Source organism: Rana temporaria, chromosome 12 (assembly GCF_905171775.1).
Source record: "Rana temporaria chromosome 12, aRanTem1.1, whole genome shotgun sequence".
In the NCBI taxonomy this organism is placed as follows: Eukaryota; Metazoa; Chordata; class Amphibia; order Anura; family Ranidae; genus Rana; species Rana temporaria.
This window is the reverse complement of record NC_053500.1, coordinates 125,304,285-125,317,342: the sequence shown is the minus strand read 5'-3', so window position 1 is coordinate 125,317,342 and position 13,058 is coordinate 125,304,285. Positions and strand designations below refer to the sequence as shown.

Here is a 13,058-nt window from a genome sequence, read left to right as displayed (position 1 = left end):
GAATGGGTAGGGGTACAATGTACCACATACTCATTCACATGGGAGGGGGGAGGGATCTGGGGGCTTCCAGATTCTGATAAACCCCCTGCCAGCAGACCCCTACAACCACAAGCCAGGGTTAATGGGAAGAGGCCCTTGTTCCCATCAACATGACGACAAGGTGCTTTGGGGTGGGGGGCGCAGATCATCTCTCAATCACTCTGCTTTCTCCTCCTGTCAGCACATGAACTGATTGGCTCGGGGTGCTGCTTCTTCCTTTCACACTCCAGCTCTGTTGCACAGCAGCTGATATCAGGTCACATTCAGGTACTTACATTTAACAAATACATTTACCAATGTATTAATGAATACAGAGCCACATTCACCTGTGTCATTCAAATCTCCATTGTGTTTAGCTTTAAGGTGGATGTAATCCCTAACAATGAACATTGGTGCCCTTTGCTCTGTATAGCACAGAATGAATCTTATTACATCTATTCAAAGAGTGCCAAAAATTCCTGTGAATCTTGCCAGAAACCTTAAGAGCTGATAACATCCTGTGCTACATTGTTCCTGCTCCAGGTATTCTTTATGGGCTGCAGAATACCTCCTTTATGGTGTTCTGTAGTCATAAAACAGCTTCTGTCCTAGGTGAATGACAACTCTGCTCCTCTATACACTAGTAAGCTGAGTGAGTGTTGTCACCAAGGACAGGAAGGTTGTTACTGACAGGGTCACATGGTGAAAACAGGAAAAAAAAAAAATCAAAAGCGTCCCGGGAGCAAAACAAAAATGTCTCGGGAGCAAAACAAAAATGTCCCGGGAGCAAAACAAAAATATCCGGGGAGCAAAACAAAAATGTCCCGGGAGCAAAACAAAAATGTCCCGGGAGCAAAACAAAAGTGTCCCGGGAGCAAAACAAAAGTGTCCCGGGACATTTTTGTTTTGCTCCCTGGACATTTTTGTTTTGCTCCTGGGACATTTTTCTTTCGCTCCCGGGACATTTTTGTTTTGCTCCCGGGACACTTTTGTTTTGCTCCCTTAACACTTTTGTTTTGCTCCCTTAACACTTTTGTTTTGCTCCCGGGACACTTTTGTTCCGGGGGCATTTTTGTTTTGCTCCCTGGACACTTGTTTTGCTCCCTGGACACTTTTGTTTTGCTCCCGGGACACTTTTGTTTTGCTCCCGGGACACTTTTGTTTTGCTCCCGGGACACTTTTGTTTTGCTCCCGGGACACTTTTGTTTTGCTCCCGGGACACTTGTGTTTTGCTCCCTGGACACTTGTGTTTTGCTCCCTGGACACTTGTGTTTTGCTCCCTGTACACTTGTGTTTTGCTCCCTGGACACTTGTGTTTTGCTTCCTGGACACTTGTGTTTTGCTTCCTGGACACTTGTGTTTTGCTCCCTGGACACTTGTGTTTTGCTCCCTTAACACTTGTGTTTTGCTCCCGGGACACTTTTGTTTTGCTCCCGGGACACTTTTGTTTTGCTCCCGGGACACTTTTGTTTTGCTCCCGGGACACTTTTGTTTTGCTCCCTTAACACTTTTGTTTTGCTCCCTTAACACTTTTGTTTTGCTCCCTTAACACTTTTGTTTTGCTCCCGGGACACTTTTGTTCCGGGGGCATTTTTGTTTTGCTCCCTGGACACTTGTTTTGCTCCCTGGACACTTTTGTTTTGCTCCCGGGACACTTTTGTTTTGCTCCCGGGACACTTTTGTTTTGCTCCCGGGACACTTTTGTTTTGCTCCCTGGACACTTTTGTTTTGCTCCCGGGACACTTTTGTTTTGCTCCCTGGACACTTTTGTTTTGCTCCCTGGACACTTTTGTTTTGCTCCCTTAACACTTGTGTTTTGCTCCAGGGACACTTGTGTTTTGCTCCAGGGACACTTTTGTTTTGCTCCCGGGACACTTTTGTTTTGCTCCCGGGACACACTTGTTTTGTTCCCTTAACACTTTTGTTTTGTTCCCTTAACACTTTTGTTTTGTTCCCTTAACACTTTTGTTTTGCTCCAGGGACACTTTTGTTTTGCTCCAGGGAAATTTTTCAAAATTGTCGCTCTATTTTTGTTTATAGTGCAAAAAACAAAAAAATGCAGAGGTGATCAAATACCACCAAAAGAAAGCTCTATTTGTGGGAAAATAAAAAAAAGGATGCCAATTTTGTTTGGGAGCCACGTCGCACGATCGCGCAATTGTCAGTTAAAGCGACGCAGTGCCGAATCGCAAAAAGAGGCCAGGTCCTTTACCTGCATAATGGTCCGGGTCTTAAGTGGTTAACTGCAGACTTTCAGCTTTAATTTGAGGGTATTTACATCCAAATCAGGAGAACAGTGTAGGAATTACAACAGTTTGTATATATGTTTTGTATAGAGCCATAAAGATTAGAATTGTGTTGGTGTCCCAATATTTATATTTTTTGACTGTATGCCTTGTTAAAGACATAGGTGTGACCCCCCCCCCCCCCATCATTAGTAAATCTGCCCCCCCCCCTCATTAGAAATCATCATCATTACTAAATCTTACAACTTTTTATAGAAATCCATCACTTGTCAGATTTTCTGCTCCCCTTTATGTCAGGTTAACCCCTTCCAGCCCAGGCCAGTGTCACTTTAACTGGGTCTTTAGGCCCTATCACATTCCCACTGATAGGCTGATCATCAGGAACCAGTCCCACCAGCTCCCGGTCATTACCAGAGACTGACAGCTCAGTCAATGTGTTGGGAGCATGCAGTGACCACAGTCCGGGCACAGAGACCTCTGCCCCCCTCTGTGGACACATGTTCCGGCGTTAATTTTAGACATGTGCAAAGTTAATTAAGTCCTCTGAGTTCTACTGAAACAGCTCTTGAAATTGATCTTTGCTGGCCATCAAAAGGCTTCTTGTGACTTCTCCAACATTCCAACTGTGACCCGTCCCCTGGCAAGCTTGACCTATGCCCATCACCAAACGTTCCCTGTCCTTTCTTTGTCCCAAGTCTTATCTGGTGGGACAATTTTGACATTCCTTCCTGTCGGTGATCTCTGTTCTCACATAGGTCTAGGAGTACATCTCTGGCAGAGCTGTGGCTGAATTCACTGTGTATGGAATTTTAATGGAAAGATCTGCTAGTGTTTATTTTCTAAAGAGCTTCAAAGAGCCTTTATTGAAATTATTACTCATGTTCCCCCCAAGGGGGACACTATGTAGACGAGTTACTGCAATAACATGTTTCCTTCCCCCCGATCCCCGGTACTCGCTGTATTAAAGCCTCCTGAAACACAGCGAGTCGCACTGGCACTTCATAAATAACTAAAATTGATATTTAAAACATAACATTTTCAGTTGCAGAGTATAATAAAGGCAAACACGACTGCACAAATCAAAAAAATATATATCTGCATAAAGACTATTATGACATCACAGCAAACCAAAATAACATTCTAAGTCTTCTCTGCATTTTTAACCCCCTTGGCGGTAAACCCGAGCGTGACTCGGGGTTGATTTTTTATGCTAGGATCGGTAACCCCGAGTCACGCTCGGGGTGGACGTGCAGAGTGTGCAGCGGCGCGGTTTACCTTCTCGCTGGATCCACAGGCAAGTTACTTACCTTGTCCCTGGATCCAGCGATGCCACCCCGCTGTGTGAGCGAGCGGGACCTCCTCGCTCGATTCACAGTGTCCCCGTGTGCCGCCGATCTCCGTTCCCTGCGACGTTACAACGCACGGGAGCGGAGAACGGCGCCAAATTCAAAAAAGTAAACAAACACTTTACATACAGTATACTGTAATCTTATAGATTACAGTACTGTATGTAAAAAATACACACACCCCCTTGTCCCTAGTGGTCTGCCCAGTGCCCTACATGTACTTTTATATAATAAAAACTGTTCTTTCTGCCTGAAAACTGTAGATTGTCCAAAAGTGTCCCTTTATGTCAAAAATGGTTTTAGATCAGCTAGAAAACAGCGATAATAAATTACAATCACTTGCAGAATTGTGCGATAGCGATTTGTGGGGAAATTCGTCATAAAAAAAAAAAGTAATGACAGCGACAATTCTGCAACTGAGCAAATTTCAGTGATTTTGAGTTGATTACATTATTGAATAATTTTTATTATAATTATATTATTATTTGTTATAATTATTTATAATTATTTATTATATTATAATTTATAATTTTGTTTTAAAAAAAAAATCATACCCGGGATGCCTACAAGACTCTTGCTTGGTCAGATTTAAGTGAGTTATTTATAAAAATTACAGGCCTACAGTATAAAACGCCAAATTTCCTTGCAAAATAATTGTACCGCTTTTGGTACGTAATTCCAGACAGAATCATACCGCCAGGGAGGTTAAAGGTAACATTGTACTGCGAGGATATGGGGGCTGCCATTGATCCCCCATTCTTGTGAAAATCTTATGCCTAGTACACACGACCGGTTTTCCCCGTCGGAAAAACTGCGATGAGAGCTTTTGGCCGGGAATTCCGACCGTGTGTATGCGTCATCGCAGTTTTTCCTATGGGAAAACCACCCGAAAAAAAAAATGAGAGCAGGATCTATTTTTTCCCCGTCAGGAAAAAATCCTAGATGGAAAACCGTTCGCCTGTATGCTCGGAAACAAAACTTGTATGCTCGGAAACAATTCGACGCATGCTCGGAAGCATAAAAGTTCATTTTGTCGGCTCGTCGTTGTCTTTTACGTCACCGCGTTCTTGCCAGTCAAAGGTTGACAGGACTTGTGTGACTGTGTGTATGCAAGGCAGGCTTGAGAGGAATTCCGTCGGGAAAACCATCGTTTTTTTTTATCCTTCGTGTGTACGAGGCATTAGTTGTCTGACTGTCACGGTTAATAAATGTAGATTCGAATGAGACTTTCCAATCTGCATGCCTGTTCCAGGTCAGTGACACAAAGGGGAGTTTGCTGCTATCAATCTATCCAATGAAGAGCCGAGAAGCACAAGACTTATTGCACTACAGTGCACCACATTGCATTCAGTGGGCTGTGTTTTGAAGGATGGGTCATGCACATTTTCTTGTCTGTGGCATTGGCAACCTAAAAGAATACATGTTAACACGTGCCATTACGTGTGTTAATTAGGGGTCTCAACAAAACACTTAAGGCAACTATTACCTCCTCACCAGTCCAACCTCCTACTGTCCTCTAATGATAAAGCTTAATACACAAAAACTTTTATGTATTTAGAGCAAAAAAACTTTACAAGCCCATTCATATGCCTGGTGGCAATGCACACTATAACGCACTCTATGGGCCAGATCCACAGAGCAAGTACGCCGGCGTATCTACTGATACGCCGGCGTACTTTCAAATTTCCCGCGTCGTATCTTTAGTTTGAATCCTCAAACCAAGATACGACAGCATTTGGGTAAGATCCGACAGGCGTACGGCTTCGTACGCCTTCGGATCTTAGATGCAATACTTTGGCGCCCGCTGGGCGGAGTTTGCGTTGTTTTCCGCGTCGGGTATGCAAATTAGCCATTTACGACGATCCACGAACGTACGTCGTACGTTCAAATTTTCTAACGTCGTCTGTAGTCGGCTTTTTCCGGCGTATAGTTAAAGCTGGTATTTTGCGGCGTATAGATAGACTTGCCATGTTAAGTATGGTCGTCGTTCCCGCGTCGAAATTTGAATTTTTTTTTTTTTGCGTAAGTCGTCCGTGAATAGGGATGGACGTAACTCACGTCTAAGTTCAAAAGACGTGAGTCTGCGACGTCATTTTGTGACGTCATTTCGCGCAAAGCACGGCGGCAAATTTTAAAACGGAGCATGCGCAGTTTAATCGGCGCGGGGACGCGCTTCATTTAAATGAATCACGCCCCCTACCCGCCGATTTGAATTCCGCCGCCAGAAATACACTACGCCGCCGTAACTTAAGGCGCAAATTCTTTGAGGATTCGAAGATCCGCCAGGTAAGGTACGGCGGCGTAGCGTATCTCTGATACGCTACGCGGATCTAATTCTATGTGGATCTGCCCCTATGTGTGGTGCATTGCAGTACCATTCATTGCAAATGGAACACCAACACATTACATATTAGGGCACAACGCACCGCAGTGCACCACAACTCATACTCTACATTGTCCTGTGCTGCTAATTTAAAATAGTTCTCATGTTTTGTGGTGAACTGGCAGTCTATTCCTAACGCAACGCACATTGGCGTGTGCCATAACACAAGTTAACGCTTGTGCGATAACGCTCCCCAATAGAGTGCTTAAATGTGAATGGCCCTTTAAGGCAACAGTCACACCCTCGCCAGTCTGACCTCTACTGTCCGCTAATGACAAAACTTCACCCACAAAACCTTTGCTTGTATTGGCAGACCTCCGCTATGCCGCCTACCATCAGAAGACATGTGTAGAGGCAAAGAAAGCCAGAAAAACCCAAAACATAATTGTGCTGCATAGCAACCAAAATCTAAAAGGTTTCCATAGGAAAGGTCACACTACTTCTTTTACTGTACTCTAAAAAATAAGCCACGCAGCTCGGGAAAAGTTAGAAGCGATAGCGAAAGCATTGGGAAGTCAAATGTTACACTTTATTATTACAGATCTATACATCAGACCTAGAAGAACAGAAGGTCAGGAGGACAGAGGACAGCCTTATTATTAGTGATGTATATAGCATAGATTATATACAGGGAACATATTGTGTATAGAGTACATGTGTATATAGCACAGATCACATAATGGAACATTTATGTTATATACATAGTGGGGCAGATCCTCAAAGAAATTACGCGGCGTATCTCTTGATACGCCGCGTAATTTTGAATTTTGCGCGTCGTATCTTTGTTTTGGTATCCCCAAAACAAGATACGACGGCATCTGTGTTAGATCCGACAGGCGTACGTCTTCGTACGCCGTCGGATCTTAGATGCAATTTTTCGGCGTCCGCTAGGTGGCGTTCACGTCGTAATCCGCGTCGAGTATGCAAATTAGCTATTTCCGACGATCCACGAACGTACGAGCGGCCATCGCATTTTTTTACGTTGTTTCCGTTCGGCTTTTTCCGGCGTACAGTTAAAGCTGCTATCTGGTGGCGTACTCAATGTTAAGTATGGCCGTCGTTCCCGCGTCTAATTTTGAAAATGTTACATCTTTTGCGTAAGTCGTCCGTGAATGGGGCTGGACGCCATTTACGTTCACGTCGAAAACAATGATGTCCTTGCGACGTCATTTGGAGCAATGCACCCTGGGAGTTTTGACGGACGGGGCATGCGCAGTTCGTTCGGCGCGGGGACGCGCTTCATTTAAATGAAACACACCCCCTACCCGCAGCATTTGAATTCCGCGCCCTTACGCCGAGAGAGATACACTACGCCGCCATAACTTACGGCGCAAATTCTTTCAGGATTCAAAGATTTGCAAAGTAAGTTACAGCGGCGTAGCGTATCTCACATACGCTGCGCCCACGCAAATGTTTGTGGATCTGCCCCTATATGTTCTTTATAAATAATCTTTGCTATATACTGTATATAATATATTCTCTATACACTATATATAATATGTTCCATATACATAATATATGAGATAGAGATAGATATATATATATATATATATATACACACATACATACATATCTCATATATTATGTATAGAGAAAATATATATATATATATATATATATATATATATATATATATATATATATAAAAAGTCTCATATATTATGTATAGAGAACATGTGTATATAGCACAGATCATGTATATGGAATATATTATATATAGTGTATATTATGTATAGAGAATATATTATATACAGTATATAGCAAAAATTATTTAGAAAGAACATATAATGTATATAACATAGATTATGTATATGGAACATGTTATGGATATAGTGTATGTTTTGTATATTAGAGAACATTATGTATATAGTGTATATTACGTATAGAGAACATGTGTATATAGCACAGAGGTATATGGAACACACACATATACATATATATATATATATATATATATATATATATATATATTATGTATAGAGAATATTTTATGTACAGTGTATAGCCAGGATAATAATTTATAGAGAACATATAATGTACAAATCATAGATTATGTATTCTCAATATATGTATATAGCATGGATTATGTATATGGAACTTATTTTGTATATAGCGTATGTTATGTATAGAGAATATACTATGTATAGAAAAAATATTGTGTATATAGCATAGATAATGTATTTAGAATTAGAATAAATGTATATAGTATAGATTATGTATATGGAACAGATTATGTATATAACATATGTTATGTATAGAGAACATACTACGTATATAGATATATTATGTATAGAAAACATCATGTATATAGCATAGAAGTATGTATAGAGAACATATATATTGATGTATATAGAATATATAACGTATAGAGAACATATTATATGCCATATATTATGTATGTAGCGCATACATGCACAGAGAATATATTATGCAAATAGCAAATAGCATATAGCATACAGTGTATTATGTATGTAACATTTACTATGTATAGAAAACATATGTATGTATGTCATATATATATATATATATATATATATATATATATATATATATATATATATATATATATATATATATATATATATATATATATATATATATATATTATGTATAGAGAGCATACTACGCATATAGCATCTATTATGTATGCTGTATACTGTATATTATGAATAGAAAACAATAGTGTGTATATATATATATATATATATATATATATATATATATATATATATACACACACAGCGTACATGATAGATGTGTAATATGCTCTCTATACATAATATATTCTCTATATAAAATATACTACATGCTATATACACAATGTTTTCTATACATAGTGAATGCTACATACATAACCCGTTCTCTATACATCGTATTATATATGTCATATACTCAACGTTCTCAATACATAATATGCGCTATATACATAATAAATGCTATATGTATAGAGAGCATATTACACATATTACATCTATTATGTACGCTGTATACTGTATATTATGAATAGAAAATCATTGTGTATATGGCATGTATGTAAGGAGAACTTATTACACATATAGCATTTCTTATGTATATAGCGCATATTATATATTGAGAACACTGAGTACATGACATATATAATATGACGTATAGAGAAGGTGTTATGTATGTAGCAAACATAGTAAAAGTTTTAGTTAGTAGAAGTTAGTAGAGCAGAGTTAGGTGTCTGTAGGGCACACATAGGGCGCAGTGATGATGGGCACAGTACCTTCTGCCATGGTCCAGCTCCTGCACAGACCTCACTCCCAGTTGTATATATGACTCCCTAACTTTAGCAAAGACTTTTTATAGTCTCAGGACACACCTCTGGGGGCGGGGCTGACAGTAGGGAGAACTTTACTCACACACAGACAGGGTGACACTTTACAAGGGGGGGTGGGGGGGGGGGGGGTTATTAACTCCTTCATTGCCTGCAGACAATCCCAGCATTATTATTGTCAATGACTGTAAAGATTACGCCCCGGGATATGCAATCTGTTCATACACTAATCTCTGTGTACATAACTCTGCATAGATGACAGATCTCATAGAATAGATGGCAGGAAGTTCTGGGAGATCTGATACTGACAGCACTGGAGCACAAAGTAACTAAAAAGTAACAACTCACTCCTCTAGAACAGGGGTCTCCAAACTGTGGCCCGAGGGCCAGATGTGGCCCTTTGCTAGCCTTTATCTGGCCCTTGGGGCAAAATTCCTCCCACTGATAAGAGGCACTATTCCTCCCTCTGGAGCACTATATATTCCAATGATCCCAATAATGGGATACTATCCCACTTACTAATAAGGGGAATACTTCTCCTCCTATTGACCACCAAACCTGAGGCCATATTTATTCTCACTGATGCTGGATGCCCGTGACATTTCCTGCCCCTGCTGGCCACAATCCGGCCCTCCTAAAGTCTGAAGGACAATAAAGTGGCTCTTTGTTTGAAAAGTTTGGAGACCCCTGCTCTAGAATATGGATTGTGTCACACTGGAGATGTTGGGTGTATTTAGCAACATGATAGAAAGAAAAAGGATGTGTGTTCAACAAAAACTAACAGCCCAAAAAAGTAAATATATATATATATATATATATATATATATATATATATATATATATATATATATATATATTTAAAATGTTTATTTATTTTTTGCATTTTAGTGCATTGGGAAATACGGTAGCACATCAAAACATAGAACATGCATTTTGATGCATCGGTAACAGGTATTGACCCTTCCCTACACCCAGTGAAGTGACTGGCCTCGTGTCACGGTGTCTCGTGTCCCGATTGGATAGATTGATAACAGCGCAGCAATTGGCTCCCACTGCTGTCAATCAAATCCAATGACTCAGGGGGCGGGGGCCGAGTCCTGCTGTCTGTGTCAATAGACTCAGCAGCAGACTCGAGAGCGCGCCCTCATGGGTGTCCCGAAGGAGATCGCTTCTCTGACGGGGCACTCGAGAAGAGGAGGAGCCACCAGTGCCACCAAGGGAACCACTGCACAGCGGAAGGTAAGTATGATATATATATTTTTTTATTTCAGGTACTTCTAAAGCGCCGTCAATTTACGCAGCGCTTTGCATATATATTGTACATTCACACCTGCCCTCAAGGAGCTTCCAATCTAAGGTCCCTAAGAGCCGGTTCACACAGGGGCGGCACGACTTCGGGGGCGACTCGGCCAGGCGACCTGAAGACGACTTCCAAGGCGACTTGCAAAATTACTTCTGTATAGAAGTCAATGCAAGTCGCCCCGAGTCGCCCCCAAAGTCGTACAAGAACCTTTTTCTAAGTCGGAGCGACTTGCGTCGCTCCTATTAGAACGGTTCTATTCACTAGAATGGGACGCGACTTGTCAGGCGGCTGCGTCGCCTGACGAGTCGCCCCAGTGTGAACCGGGTCTAACTCACTTTCATACATATACTAGGGCCAATTTAGACACAAGACAATTACTGTATTTATTGGCGTATAACACTCACTTTTTTACCCTGAAAATAGAGGGTAAACTGTTCCTGCGTGTTATACACGGGGCTGTGGAATTTTTTTTCCTGAAACTTCCCTCTTAACCACTTTATGCCTCCTGCAGATATACGTTGGCAGAATGGCACGGCTGGGCACAAGCACAAGCACGTACATGTATGTCCTCTTTAAGTGCCCAGCAGTGGGTGTCTCCGTGACGTTACCTTACGTCACTTCGCCTTTTGGCCACTAGGGGTGCGTATGCGTAGCTGGCTCGCCCCCCCGGAGCCGGTGTGAGTGCCATGCCAGGCACCCGCGACCGCTCGTGACAGAGCGAGAACCGGGATCTGTGTGTGTAAACACACAGATCCTAGTTCTCTTAGGGGAGAAGAGACTGATCATATGTTAGAAAGTACAACATCCAAAGTATGAACACCGATCTCTCTCTTCCCCTAACCCCTGTACACACAATCCGAAAATCGTACGAAAAATGCCGCTTTCGAAACGATCGTACGATAATCGGATCGTTAGTACAGAGCTTCCGAGAGCCGATCAGGACAGTTCATTCCGTTCATTCCATTTTCGTTTAATCAGTACAGCTGTCTTTCGAAAATGCAATACAACACGTGACATCACTTCCGATTTTTTATTCGTGACTTTAGTAAAACCATCAGATTCGACGTGAGATTAGCATACAAAAAAAAAACGGACGATCATTCGTCCGATAATCGGATCGTGTGTACCGGGCATTAGTCAGTCCCATCCCCCTACAATTAGAACACGCTGAGGGAACACAGTTAACCCCTTGATCGCCCCCTAGTGTTTAAAGTTTTCTCTCCAGTGACATTTACACAGTAATCAGTGCATTTTTTATAGCACTAATGGCTGTAAAAATGTGAATGGTCCCAAAAATGTGTCAAAAGTGTCCAATTTGTCCATCGCAATATCGCAGTCCCAGTCAAAATCGCCGCCATTACTAGTAAAAAATAATAATAATAATAACAATGCCATAAAAATATTTTGTAGACGCTTTTACTTTTACGCAAACCAATCAATATACACTTATTTTTTTACCAAAAATAGGTAGAAGAATATATATCTGCCTAAACTGAGGAAAATATGATTTTTTTGGCAAAAAACGTGGGATATTTATTATAGCAAAAAGTATTTAGGGATATTAGGGATTGATTTACTAAAGGTAAATCCACTCTGCACCATGAGCTGTGGATCGGCGTGCGTTCCATAGACCAGAACTCTACAACCGGAAAGCCTGGGGGGCCGCAATCTCGACACCGACCTCAATTGCTTTATATCCGACTTTCAACATTATCCATACTTTCCAGATGACAACTAGTGGATCATTTCCCATAGGAAACAATCAGTTAGGTTAGAGCTGACCCTTAAATATTACGGGTTACACTCTGACAATGAGAAACAGATGCTCATGATGAGGACGTATCAATTAAACAGCACAGATGGGGACCACGCATGTTTACCCAACTGTAATATACGCATGGTCTAATATTTGTGAGGCCACGTAATCGCAATGCATAGATGGTTGAATATTTGCAAGGTTTGGATAGGTGCAAATACAGTCATTATAAAATGATCACTAATTCATGTTCAGGCGCCGGGCATATGAATTACAGTGGCTGTTTTTTTTTTTTTGAAGCGCCTGATTAGAGCCATATGCTGTAATAGGCTTTCTGATTAGAACCGTGGGCTCTAATAGGCTTCCAAAATGGTAAACAGTGGGCCCACTGATGGGCACCCTGGCAGCATTTGGTGGGCACTGTGGCAGCATTTGATAGCACAGTGGCTGCAATTGATGGGAACTGTGGCTGCGTTTGATGGGCACAGTGACAGCATTTGATGGCACAGTGGCAGCGTTTGATGGGCACAGTGGCAGCATTTGATGGCACAGTGGCTGCGTTTGATGGTACAGTGGCAGTGTTTGATGGCAAAGTGGCTGCGTTTGATGGGCACAATGGCAGCTGTTGATGGGCAGAGTGGCAGCATTTGATGGCAAAGTGTCAGCGTTTGATGGCAAAGTGGCTGCGTTTGATGGGCACAGTGTCAG

At 41.6% G+C, this 13,058-nt stretch overlaps 1 protein-coding gene across 1 annotated transcript in view; it reads right to left on the bottom strand.

Annotated features, from left to right (window-relative positions):
- TGM2 (transglutaminase 2) overlaps positions 1-9,317 on the bottom strand; it is an 80,216-nt gene extending 70,899 nt beyond the window's left edge. Inside the window, exon 1 of the mRNA XM_040330564.1 lies at positions 9,241-9,317. Within this exon, the coding sequence (XP_040186498.1) occupies positions 9,241-9,250 (10 nt within the window). The 5' untranslated portion in view covers positions 9,251-9,317. The remainder of the gene's footprint in view (positions 1-9,240) is intronic.
- Positions 9,318-13,058: the final 3,741 nt, after the last annotated feature.